The 13704-nt window shown below is 37.8% G+C and overlaps 2 protein-coding genes across 2 annotated transcripts; one reads left to right on the forward strand and one right to left on the reverse strand.

Moving 5' to 3' along the window:
• The first annotated feature begins 394 nt into the window (after positions 1 to 394).
• On the forward strand, positions 395 to 3180 carry OR7E192 (olfactory receptor family 7 subfamily E member 192). Its single transcript, XM_002688794.5, has 2 exons — positions 395 to 411; positions 2229 to 3180. The coding sequence occupies exon 2, from the start codon at positions 2251 to 2253 to the stop codon at positions 3178 to 3180; it is 930 nt and encodes a 309-aa protein (XP_002688840.4). The 5' UTR covers positions 395 to 411; positions 2229 to 2250.
• Positions 3181 to 10949: 7769 nt separating this feature from the next.
• On the reverse strand, positions 10950 to 11885 carry OR7G45 (olfactory receptor family 7 subfamily G member 45). The gene has a single exon (NM_001390036.1). The coding sequence runs from the start codon at positions 11883 to 11885 to the stop codon at positions 10950 to 10952; it is 936 nt and encodes a 311-aa protein (NP_001376965.1).
• Between the last annotated feature and the right edge of the window lie 1819 nt (positions 11886 to 13704).

Raw genomic sequence — 13704 nt, forward strand, 5'->3', positions numbered from 1 at the left:
CACATGCTTCAATTTTTAAAACTCAAACAATAGTCTTAGATGCATATGTCTTTTGGGACTTTTATTTGTGTAATATAGATAGGGGCCCAAGAATTTTCTTAGCTGTGTCATAATAAAAAATTGAAAAGGAAAATAAAATTCATCCCTCAGGTAATATCATACATCATATTATGTATTGAAATAGAAGTATTTCATAAAGTGGTAAATAGGGACTCATCTATGGTAGGTAGTATCTAGTAAAGTTTTCAAGAAAACTTCTTATGAATACATAAATCAATACAAATGTTATGGAAACACTGAAAGAAAACATGCTTACCCAACTCATGATGTGTTTAACATGGGGAAACACTGAAGTGCAAGGGAATAAGATCATGCAGGGAGAGCAAAATTCCCTCTAGTTTTTTTTTTTTTTTGACTTTTAATAGACAAATAGGGCACAGATTCCTTTTTGTGATAGCTACATCAACATTATAATGACTGTAAGTTCAATTAAATTAAGATACATACATAGTTTTTGGTTTTTCAATTTTTAAATTCAACTTATCTGGATATTAAAACAAGCCTTCGAACTATAACTGACAGAAGTTGGGAAGTTAAAAGGGCATGTGAAAGCTAATTTTATATGTTAACTAGGCTAGACTATGGTGACCAGTTGCTTGTAAGTGTGAGTACTTTAATTGCTTATAGCAAACCTGTAAGTTCAGTTCAATTAATGTACCCATTTTACAGATGTACAAACTACCCAACTGTTTGTGATATTACTATTTTTTTCCCATTTTGATTTTTCCCAATTACATTCATATTTTGACTTGTCAGGAGAAATGAAGACTTGAGTTGCCTTCAGGGAGTTCAATGTTGATTGAAACTTGATTCCTCAATAAAAAAGAACTACCTGAATAGCTCTTAATCTGGCATAAGAAGACCAATTTAGGGTTTGAGACTGGGCTTTGTTCTTAAATTTTTCAACTGTTCTTAAGAGGACTGGATTTGATGAGGAGTCAACACTTTACACCGAGAAGGCAATGGCACCCCACTCCAGTACTCTTGCCTGGAAAATCCCATGGATGGAGGAGCCTGGTGGGCTGCAGTCCATGGGTTCGCTAAGAGTTGGACCCAACTGAGTGACTTTACTTTCACTTTTCACTTTCATGAGTTGGAGAAGGAAATGGCAACCCACTCCAGTGTTCTTGCCTGGAGAATCCCAGGGACGGGGGAGCCTGGTGGGCTGCCGTCTATGGGGTCGCACAGAGTCGGACATGACTGAAGTGACTTAGCAGCAGCAGCAGCAGCAGCAGCAACACTTTACAAACGTTTAGGAGTAAAGACACAATTAAGAAGTTTTCCTAGCCTTACAAACAAAAACAGTAAAATGCAAACTCAACCTCAAATCTTTCTCCAAGAGTATATAGCACTGAGAAAAACTCTACAAAAATGAAAAAAACTTCAAAGTATTAAAATTTAATTATTATTTAATAATTGCTGCATCATACATTAATGCTATCTTCAGGATCGTGGATGCCATATGATTTTACACTTTTAACAAAAATATACTTATCAAAATGTGGAGTCCATCAAGGTCAAATATTTATATTTGAGTTATATTTAAAGAGACAGTGACCAGACAACCCACATATTTGAATAAGCAGTTACTTCCATGGAAGATGAATATCATAAAGATGAAATAAATAAACATAAATAAAGATGAAAAAACCCTTGAAATTACTTAACCTATACAAATGCTATCTGATCGTGAACATTTGATTTTAATTTAGAATCCAGAGACAGTGCTTTTTAGCTTTCTGGGACTACAGTGCAAATCAAGGGAATTTCTTGTACTGCATTTGAATAAGATATAGTACTTTTGACTGCTATTTCTTGTGCTTTAATTATAATAATCTTTTTAAAAAGAAGAATACTTTTTATTCTATATTTTTCTTTCAAAGGTAGGGGACAGATATATGACCGTGTTCATGGATTGTGATCTCAAAATGTTCTTCTCTAATACTTTTTGGCCCCATGCCTCTAAAATAGATGTATGAAGGAAAAAATGAATGTCTTCAGCATTAGTAAAGATGTGTTCACACTGAAAAATACTGCTCAATGAATTGTGCTGTATGGTCCTCAAGCATGCATACTTTATTTCTGAATTTTGAATTGTTCAAATCCAAACTCTGGACACTTATGTCTGTGCCTCTATATTTGTATTGTTTATTCAACATCCTCTTCTCTTTAAAAAGGTGTCCCTTCTTCATGGAACCACACAATCGTACACGTGTCTCACAATTCTTCCTCCTGAAGCTCTCAGATGATCCAGACCTGCAGCCCCTCCTCTTTGGACTCTTCCTGTCCACGTACCTGGCCACTGTGCTTGGGAACCTGCTCCTCATCCTGGCTGTCAGCTCCGATTCTCACCTCCACACCCCCATGTACTTCTTCCTCTCCAATCTGTCCTTGGCTGACATTGGTATAAGCACCACCACTGTCCCCAACATGCTAGTGAACCTCCACACACAGAGCAAATCCATCCCTTATGCAGGATGCCTAGCTCAGGTGACTGTCTTTTCTCTTTTTGCATGCTTGGAGAGTCTCCTTCTGACGGTGATGGCTTATGATCGATTGGTGGCCATTTGTCACCCTCTGCATTACCTGGTCATCATGAATCCCCACCTCTGTGGTTTGTTGGTCCTGGTGTCATTTTCCATCAGCCTTTTGAACTCTCAACTTCACTACTTGATGATGTCACAGCTTACCTTCTGTGCAGATGTGGAAATCCCTCATTTCTTTTGTGAGCTTTCTCAACTTCTCAACCTTGCCTGTTCAGACATCTCCACCAGTAACATATTAATCTATTTCATTGGTACCATCTTGGCTGGAGTTCCACTCTCAGGGATCTTTTACTCTTATATTCGAATTATATCCTCCATTCTAAGAGTCTCATCTTCAGATGGGAAGTACAAAGCCTTCTCCACCTGTGGTTCTCATCTGTCAGTTGTTTGCTTATTTTATGGAGCAGCCCTTGGGGTGTATCTCAGCTCCACTGTCTCATCTTCCCACAGGAAGAGTGCAGTGGTCTCGGTGATGTACACTGTGGTCACCCCTATGCTGAACCCCTTCATCTACAGTCTAAGGAACAAGGACATCAAGAGTGCCCTGTGGGGGATTATCATCAGAATAGCCTAATTTTAATACCTGTGTCAATATTTTTTTTTTCTTTTGGTTCATAATACTGGGAAAGGCAGTAAATTCAAATATGTGCAACAAGAAATTCTGAATCTGCAGTCCCATAGTGATTTGTACCTATTTGGCACTCTGCTTTCTGTTTACACAATTTTTCCTCTTGTTGTTGAAATTGTTGTTATTTAGCCGCTCAGTCATGTCTGACTCTTTGTGACCCTGTGGACTGGAGCCTGCCAGGTTGCTCTGTCCATAGGATTTCCCAGGCAAGAATGCTGGAATAGGTTGCCATTTCCTTCTCCAGGGTTTCTTCCTGACCCAGGGATCAAACTGGCATCTCCTGCATTGGTAGGTGGATTCTTTACCACTGAGCCACCAGGGAAGCCCCATTTTTCCTCTTAGAATAGCTTTAATAGAAATAAGTTATTTTGGACTCCCCACACAAGTCATAGCTCTCCTGGACTTTGTGAAGCACATCAGTATACCCTTCTCACTCTCTTTATACATTATCCAGGACCTCTGTTCATAGGGAGTCTTATTTATAGCACTGCAAAATAATCATAACTCTTGCTTTCTTCTCATTTATTGTTTCTATACTTTTCCTATGATCTTTTTGCCTACGTTTTGATTTGAGGATCTAGACTCTACCTTAAGGACCAAAATATTTAGTGCATTTTTGTTTCTTAATCGTTTTGGCCAGATTTTTGAGCAAATAGGATGACTAATTTCCTGTTCAAACTAGGATATTTTGAAATTGAAATGAGATATGATTAATACTGAGTTATCAACTGGAACTTTCCTAGGAAACCTCACATGTATGCTTCCCAAGGAGCAGATGGAAGAGTGTCTACCAAAGTCAATTACCAACTTTTCTGATAATTCTTCCAATTCAAACCACCATATCCAGATACAAAGAACAAAATTTTATGTATTATGTATCATATTATGTATCCAGATACAAAGAACAAAAATTGAAAGATTCCACTTATATAAGGTACCTAAAGTAGTCAGACACATGCAGACGGAGATTAGAACGTTGGTTACCAGAGGCTTTGGGAGGAGAAATGGGGAGTTAGTGTTTAGTGGCGACAGAGTTTCAGATGGGGAAGATGAAAAATTCTGCAGATGGATGGTGGTGATGGTTGCAAAACCATGTGAAGTTTACTTGGAAATCATGAAGACAGTAAATTTTATATTACTTTATGTTATGTTATTTTACCACAATAAAAAAAAATGTCTACTGTTGGAATGAGGGACATATTTCTCCAATGTTGGGTGTTACTCAGCTCTCTGCAATCAACTCCTAAAGCAATCTGCCTCAGCTACAGAGAGCCAGCAGGCAGCCCACAGCCAATGACTGTATGATTTTGTCCCAACTCCAGCTGACTCTAAGGGATCATTCTAGCCCCAGAGCTCTCTGGTAGTTTTCAGAGACCTTTGAGGGGCTTCAGCTTGGCTTGATTTTTTTCACCCCCTGCCTTGCTGCAAAGAGTTTGCAAAGCCACAAAGCTTAAGGGAGCACTCCTCATGAGATTGCCTTCACTTCAGACACCAGCTAAAAGTTCAAGGATTTCCAGTACCACCCTTACTTATACAAATCAGGAACTTCCTCACATTCAATAATTCTCTAAGTCACTTCAGTCATGTCCGACTCTGTGTCACCCCATAGACGGCAGCCCACTGGGGTTACCCCCGTCCCTGGGATTCTCCAGGCAAGAACACTAGAATGGCTTGCCATTTCCTTCTCCAATGCATGGAAGTGAAAAGTGAAAGTGAAGTCGCTCAGTTGTGTCCGACTCTTAGTGACCCCATGAACTGCAACCTACCAGGCTCCTCCGTCCATGGGATTTTCCAGGCAAGAGTACTGGAGTGGGTTGCCGTTCATTGCCTTCTCCGCAAAAAAATGGGCAGAAGATCTTAATAGACATTTCTCCAAGGCAGACAAGCAAATGGCCAAAAAGCACATGAAAAGATGCTTAACAATACTAATTATTAAGGAAATGCAAATCAAAACCCCAATGAAATATCACCTCAATGGCCATCATCAAATAATCTACAAACAATAAATGCTGGATAGGGTGTGGATAAAAGGAAACCTACATGCACTGTGGTGGGAATGTAAATTAATACAGCCACTATGAAGTTCAGTATGGAAGTTCCTTAAAAAACTAAAAATAGAACTACCAAAAGACCCTGAAATCCTACTACTGGGCTTATACCCAGTGAAAACTGTTTGACAGAAAACAACAAAATTCTGTAAAGCAATTATCCTTCAATTAAAAATATAAATAAAATTTTAAAAATATTTTAAAAAGACATGTGCATCCCAATGTTCATTGCAGCACTATTTACAATAGCCAGAACATGGAAGCCATCTAAGTGTCCATTGACAGATGAGTGACTAGAGAACATGTGGTACATGGATACACTGGAATATTACTCAACCATAAAAAGAAATGAAATTGAGTCATTTGTAGAGATATGGATGCACCTACAGACTATCATACAGAGTGAAGTAAGTCAGAAAGAAAAAAAAGTATTGTATATTAATGCGTATGTGTGGAATCTAGAAAAATGGTATAGATGGTCTTATTTGCAAGACAGAAATAAGACACAGACATAGAGAACAAACATATGGACACAGTGGGGTGGGAAAGGGGAAGGGATTGACATATATCCACTATTGACAATATGTATAGAATAGGTACCTAATGAGAACCTACTGTATAGCTCAGGGAACTCTATTCATGCTCTGTGATGACCTAAATGGAAAGGAAATCCAAAAAAGAAGGGATATATGTATATGTATAGCTGATTCATTTGATGTACAGTAGAAACTAACACAACATTGTAAAGCAACTGTACTCCAATAAAAATTAAATTTAAAAAAAATTTTAAGCTATTAGCCAAAAAAAAAAAGGTCATTATTATCAAAAAAAATCTACAAGCAATAGCTGCTGGATAGGGTATGGAGAAAAGAGAACCCTCTTACACTGTTGGTAGGAATGCCTATGGGTACAAACACTGCATATAGAGGTTCCTTAAAAAACTAAAAACAGAACTATTGTATGATTCAGCAATCCCACTCCTGGGCGTATATCTGGAGGAAACTAATCTGGGAAGATACATGCACCACAGTGTTCACTGCAGCACTGTTTCTAATAGCCAGGACATGGAAGCAACCGAAATGTCCGTTGACTGAGGAGTGGATGAAGATGTGGTTCATAGATAACTAACAAGAGCCTACTTTATAACCCAAGGAACTCTACTCAATACTCTGTAACAGTCTATATGGGAAAAAAATCATTAAAAAAGGATGAACATATGTATATGTATAATTGATACACTTTTCTGTATACCTGAAACCAATGCAACATTAAAAATCAACTATACTCCAAAAATTTGTTTTTAAAAAGAAGACTTGGTACATATATACAAAGGACTATTAGTCAGTCATAAAAAAGAATAAAATAATGCAATTTGTAGCAACCTGGATGGATCTAGAGATTATCACACTAAGTGAAGTAAGTCAAAGACAAATATCATGATATCACTCATATATGGAATATAATTCTTTAAAAGATACAAAATAACTTATATGCAAAACAGAAACAGACTTAACAATAGTTTTACAAACAGACTTTCAATATTGAAAACAAATTTATGGTTACCAAAGGGAAAACACGGGGGTGAACGACAAATCAGGAGATAGGGATGTACACACACTACTGCTATATATAAGATAGACAACCAATAATGACCTACTGTATAGCACAGGCACGTCTACTCAAATCTCTGTGGCAACCTGTATGAGAAAAAAATCTAATCATGAATACATGTATATGTATAACTTGAATTATTCTGCTATACACTTGAGACTAACACAATATTGTAAATCAACTATATTACAATAAGATATATAAACAACAAAAAACAAATAAGATATAAAGCAAAAAACAAAACAAATGAAAAATGAACATGGTACTAATCTATTCAAACAATTTTCTTTTTTATCAGATTAGTAATCTATATCACTTGAGGTCTAATTAAGATGTTCATAGAAATGTGAGTTTCATAAATGAAGAGAATAGAGAAGATTTGAAATTGAAATATCATAATAGGGAGGTAACAGTTGGAAATAAACGAACTATTACATATTTACATTTAAAATACATAAATGCAAGACCTATGGATTTCATAAACAAGACGTATTGGGTACAGGCCATTATGGAAAGTATTGACAAATTACAACTACATAATTAAAACAAAGCACTTGTATTCATCTGAAACAAAACTGTAGAGGATATCCAAATAGAAGTGATATACTTGAAGAAATCTGCAATGTGTATGACTAGCACTAATGTTTTGATTATGTAAATAACTCATATGAATGAGTGAGAAAAGGATAAACAACTCAGTAGATATATCACAATTAGATATTTAACAGAAAGGAAGATCAAAAGACTCTGAACCATATATTAATAAGAGGTATGCCACTTGATGAAATAATTTTTACACTCAGTAAGTTGTTACTATAAATGAAAAGTGTTGATGATGATATGGATCTCCTCTCTCACTCTACCAAGAAATATTAAAAAAAAAAACCCTCAGATTTACTCATAATGGCAGAAACTTAGCTACAAAAACTAATAGTTATTTATTTTATTATGTTATTCAGATCAGCAGAAAAAGGCTGATAAATATAACAAGAAAAGCAAACAAAATTTCCATCAGTTTCGTAAAGGATATCTATTTTGTAGTCATCAAACATAATGTAGATATACAGAATATTGGAAATTAATCAGTTACTGTCATACCCCAAAGCACAATGAAATCTCCAAAGTGCAATATGAGAAAAACTATTTATTTAAATTTCAGGTCAGTTACATGCATTTTATTATGTTACTACTTTTGCAGACCAGCACATGCCCCCTGGGGTTTTCCTGGTGGCTGGTAAAGAGTCTGCTTGCAATGCAGAAGACACAGGAGATGCGGGTTCAGTCCCTGGGTAGGGAAGATACCCTGGAGAAGGGAATGGCAACCCACTCCAGTATTCTTGCCTGGAGAATCATATGGATAGGATTTGTCCAACAAAGAGTTGGACACGACTGAAGCAATTTAGCAGGCATGCACATACCCCCCACCTCTGAAGTTCAAAATCAGTGGTTCTTGTTGGAGGTCAGGGATACCTCAGTATGAACAAAGGTCTCAGGTAATTAATCTCTGCAGCTGTTCTAATGACAACAATGGAGGAACCTCTGCACTACAGTGAACAGGAGTGCCAGCCAGGGAGCTGTTCCCTAGATTTGGTGCTTAAAATAAAACCACCTTTCACTTCTCAGTGAATAGAAGGTTCTTCATCCACACCCTTGATTCTCCCTTGACAGCTCCACTGTTTTCACCAACTCACCACAGAGGTGATTCTGACTGATGACCATACATTTTTGTGCTTCTGGGGAAACGGATCCACCTAATCTTGTCCACTTCCCTTTTTCCTTGTCTTACTCTCAGCACTTCTCTGTCAAATGAAAGTAGTTCTCCATAGAACAGCTTTCTTCACAAAGACACATTAAAAAGTTTTTCATGAGGGACTTCCCTGGTAGTCCAATGGTTAAGAATCTACCTCCCAATTCAGGGAACTCAGGTTCAATCCCTAGTTGGGAAAATAGATTCCACATGTCTTGGGCAACTAAACCTCCCCACTGCAACTAGAGAAGCCCCCATGCACCACAACTAGAGAAAAGCCCATACACTACAATGAACAGCCTGCACCCCTCAACAAAGACCCAGCACAGCCAAAAAAAAAAAAAAAAAAAAATTAAAGTTTTCCACTACAGGCCTAAGATTACACCCAATTGCTAAGATGTTCATGATACAATTGATTTTATTTCACAGTGTTTCTGTGTGGATTTCACCAGAAATGTGTAAGAAATACAATGATATAAGATGACTAAGGAAAGAAGTGAAAATTCAGGTACATTCTTGTAAATAAGTCAATGAGAAAGAAAGTTTCAAAGCAAATAAGATGCCAGAGGAAAATTACCAACATTTGCCTTGCCTGACTAATAATTATTTATTTTTATTATGTATTTTATTATATTACTCAGACTAGAAGGAAAAGGCTGATAAATATAACAATAAAAGAAAACAAATCAAATTGTTAAAGCAAGTAGAGAAATATATGGGATCAATAACATTATAAGACTCAAGGTTAGAGGAAATTTGTGGAACATGATAATACTATTAAATTTTACTAGGGCATTGGTCTAAGTATTTATCGCCTATATGGAGATTAACTTTGCAGCAATAATTGAACTCAGGTGGCTCAGTAGTAAAGAATCCACCTGCCAATGCAGGAGACACAGGAGACTCAAGGTTAGATCCCTGGGTTGGGAAGATCGCCTGGAGTAAGAGATAACAACTGGCACCAGTTTTCTTGCCTGGAAAATTCCATGGACAGAGGAGTCTGGCAGGTTATAGAGTTGGACACCACTGAGTGACTGAGCCCACACACATGATAAGTATAAGGCTTTCACAGTAATCATTTGTTCTTTATCCGGAACTGGATTAAGTCAGTGGCATATGATCCTATTCTCAGTGATAGAATTGCAGGTAATATCTTATGGATGATGCAATGGAAACATCTATTGTTAATAGACCCTCAATTAACAACAGACCCAGAGAAGGACAGTCGATTGTACTGGCCTCTGGGATTCATGTCTAGATATGATGCCTGCATCTGATTCAGCCATCTGAGTCCGTGAGGGGAGTCAGTCCTGGGTTGAAGCTACTTCACAGAGGAATGAATGAATCTCTGCTCTCCTACTCCCGCACATTTTGTACCTCTGAAATCCTTGTAATGAGGATAACTATCTTCATTGTTTGAGTATATTAGAGGAAGGATATCTTTATCTTATTAGAAAGGATTCCTCATTAACCAATTTCAAATATCATGCAATCATTTCAAACCACGGTGATAATCTAATCACAATTTTTTTATAGATGATGAAGCTGAGTGTTGTGAATGTCAATGTTGCCCCACATATGTCTGATTTACCAGTGAGTGACCAGTCTTAAGAATTCCTGAACTGTGGTAAGAAAGATCGGCTGCCATGTCTCATAGCAGGCTTAACTCTGGGGTGCAGTTCACATGGTGCAATCCACATTTCTACCTCTGTATGACCACAGACTTCTTTAAACCTTGACCTATCCAACTTTTCCCACTTCTCTTGTGCTGAGAACATTCCACCCAAAATTATCATACCAAGAAGATCTGCCTCAGATTCAGCTTCTGTTTGCTGTAACAAAAAACCTTAGAGAAAGGTAATTTGTGGTAAACATCACAGATCTAGAGACTTCCCTGGTGGTCCAGTGGTTACTCCATGCTCCCAAGGCAAGGGACCCAAGTTTGATCCCTGGTCAGGGAACTGGATCCCACATTCTACAACTAAGAGTTCACATGTTGCAGCTAAAGACCTTGCATGCCACAACTAAGACGTTGACCAGCCAAATAATTAAATTGAAAAAAAAAAAAAAATAAAGAAACCACAGAGCTAGAAAAACAAGTTGGTTTTCAATGCTAAGTTGAAATGCAGTTGGCCATCATGTTATCTATTCACTTAAGAACTTGGTAACACAACATTGCAAATCAACTATATTTCAATAAAATTAAAAAAAAAATAACTTGGTGATGAAAGTGTCAGGCAGAGTAGTTCATTCATATTATTTTAATTTTGATTCATTCTAGAGTACCCAGCCAAAATCAGGTGATGCAATCACAGCAAAGATATTCTTCCAAAGAGCTTCCTCAAGGCTCCCTTCATGTCTTTGTTCCTCAGGCTGTAGATGAAGGGGTTCATCACGGGAGTGACCACAGTGTACATCATGGAAGCCACTGCAATCTTCCTAGAAGATTCAGTAACTGCAGAACTAATATACACCCCAAAAGCTGTCCCATAGAACAAGGACACGACTGAGAGGTGAGACCCACAAGTGGAAAAAGCTTTATACTTTCTGCTTGATGATGGCATTCTCAGAATGGAAGAAACAATTTGAATATAAGAGAAAATGATTCCAAAAAGAGGAATGCCACCAAATACACCAGCTGCTAAATATATCAGGATGTTATTGATGAGGGTGTCAGAACATGCGAGTTTGATGACCTGAACAACTTCACAGAAGAAGAGGGGGATTTCCAGGTCTGTGCAAAAGGACAGTCGTAACACCATCAGACCATGGAGCAGGGCGTCTGCAGTGCTGGTGAACAAAGAGAGTAGAATCAGCTGAACACAGAGGCAAGGGTTCATGATGACTGTGTACCTCAGTGGGTGACAAATAGCCACATAGCGGTCATAGGCCATTACTAAAAGGAGAAAATTTTCCCACAAAACAAAAGTCAGGGCAAAGCAGATCTGGGTGATGCAGCCTGTGTAAGTGATGCTCTGACTCTGTGCTTGGATGTTCACTAGGATCTTTGGGATCATGGTTGTGCTTAAACAGATGTCTGTAAAGGACAGATGGGAGAGGAAGTAGTACATGGGGGTGTGGAGGTGGGAGTCAGAGATGACAGCCAGGACGATGAGCAGATTTCCCAGGACAGTGACCAGGTACATGGACAGGAAGAGGTTGAAGAAGATGGTCTTCAATTCTGGGTCCTCTGACAGTCTCATAAGATGGAATTCTGAAACATCTGTGTGGTTTCTGGGTTCCATGCTGTTGATGAGTCTGGTTAAAAAGATGTGATAACCAGGAAACTTCCCTGGCGATCCAATGGCTAAAATCCCCCACACTCCCAATGCAAGGGGCTTGGGTTCAATCCTTGTCAGGGAACTAGATCCCACAACTAAAAGATTCTGAGTGCCACAGCTAAGGCCCAGTGCAGCCAAATAAATATTCTTTTAAAAAGATGTGGTAAGGATACAGTGAAATATGTAGTCCTTGAAGAAGAAGCAGGGGTATCGAAAGAGGTAAATGCCACTTGGGGAATGGAAGGAGACAAACTGAGGGAACAAAAAAGGAATGCCTTCTTTATGCATTTTTATTCCTGGGTTCCTTTAAAAAAAATGATGTGGATATTTCAGAGTACAAACAATTAATTCTAGAAAGTTTTAAGACTTGGTTGTATTTTTAAGTTATACTATCTCTGTTCTTCTGATTATTAAAAACATTTGGTGACTTTGTAAAGAGAAACAGTGGGCTAGGGAGGCAGTGAAGATTCTATGTAACCAGCAACTTCAGTACCATGCGTCAGAAATAATATAAAGATATATCAAGAAACAGGAAAGATAAGGTGAACTTACCAACCTTTCTGCCCATCCATACCATCACAGGAATACAGAGAAACGTCAGAAAAAAAAAAAAAAAAAGTCACCTTATTTGATATAGGGAATAAACCTATGGACACCAAGGGGGAAAAGGGAATGGGATTAATTTGGAGATAAGGATTGACATATATACACCACTATGTATAAGATAGATAACTACTAAGAACCTATTATATAGCACAAAGAACTCTACTTAATGCTCTGTGGTGACCTAAATGGAAAGAAAATCTAAAAAAGAGGGGGTCACTTTTTCATGGGTTTATCTATAACTGATTTGCTTTGCCAAACGGCAGAAACTAACACAACATAGTAAAACAACTATACTCCAGTAAAAATTAATAAAAAAATAAAATTGCACTTCAGCTTAAAAAAAATCTAAAATAAGTCACCCTGTTGTAGAACAAGCAGATTTCTACTCAGGAAGAAAAGCTCAAGGTCACAGCAAATAATATGGTATTAGTAAAAGAGATGTTTACAAGTATTGGTACAAAATGCAAAAAAAAAAAAAGTGTGAAGATGACATAAGTTCGGCAGAGACTGGGTTCTATCTGATGTAGGTACTGTCTTCACAGCCTTTCCTGGATAAACCTGTACCAAAATATTTGCCCTCATTTCCAAACATTCGCAAAGGGATATCACCTGTGATACCTAGCTGGGATCACAATAGGAAGAGGCTTGACACCTCTGAGGTACCATAGAGAAGAGCTGTTCTTAGGAAGAACAAAAGATCTGAATGAGTCACCATATCCTGGGCAGGAGGAATCCTTTACGAGAGGAGTCTCAGTTGCACTTCTTCCTTCCTGAGAGAGACTGCTGACTGAGGTGGTCACAAGCATATTACTGTCTTGAACCCTGGAGATTCAATTTCCAAAGTTCCTCATTAATCAGCCAATTCATTGTCACTGTGATCCCAGGACAGTGCAAAATCTTAAGGTGAAGACTACATGAGAGAAATTCAAGATGGCCGATTTTCTGACTCTATGAGGCCAAGTGGATACCATTCACTTTTCTGTGTCTGTGCAGGCTCACGCCCATCTCTTAATTTTTTCATGGAATTGTAAGAGGTTCCAATGTCATGGCAAAATGCTAGTGTGCAGATTTAATCTCAGTATATTTATTTAGATTGTACCCAATAATTGGAGACGGTATTCCACATTAATATTAATTGAAATATTTTTCATCTTTACAGAGATCAATGTTTTCATGT

Source organism: Bos taurus, chromosome 7 (assembly GCF_002263795.3).
Source record: "Bos taurus isolate L1 Dominette 01449 registration number 42190680 breed Hereford chromosome 7, ARS-UCD2.0, whole genome shotgun sequence".
NCBI lineage: Eukaryota > Metazoa > Chordata > Mammalia > Artiodactyla > Bovidae > Bos > Bos taurus.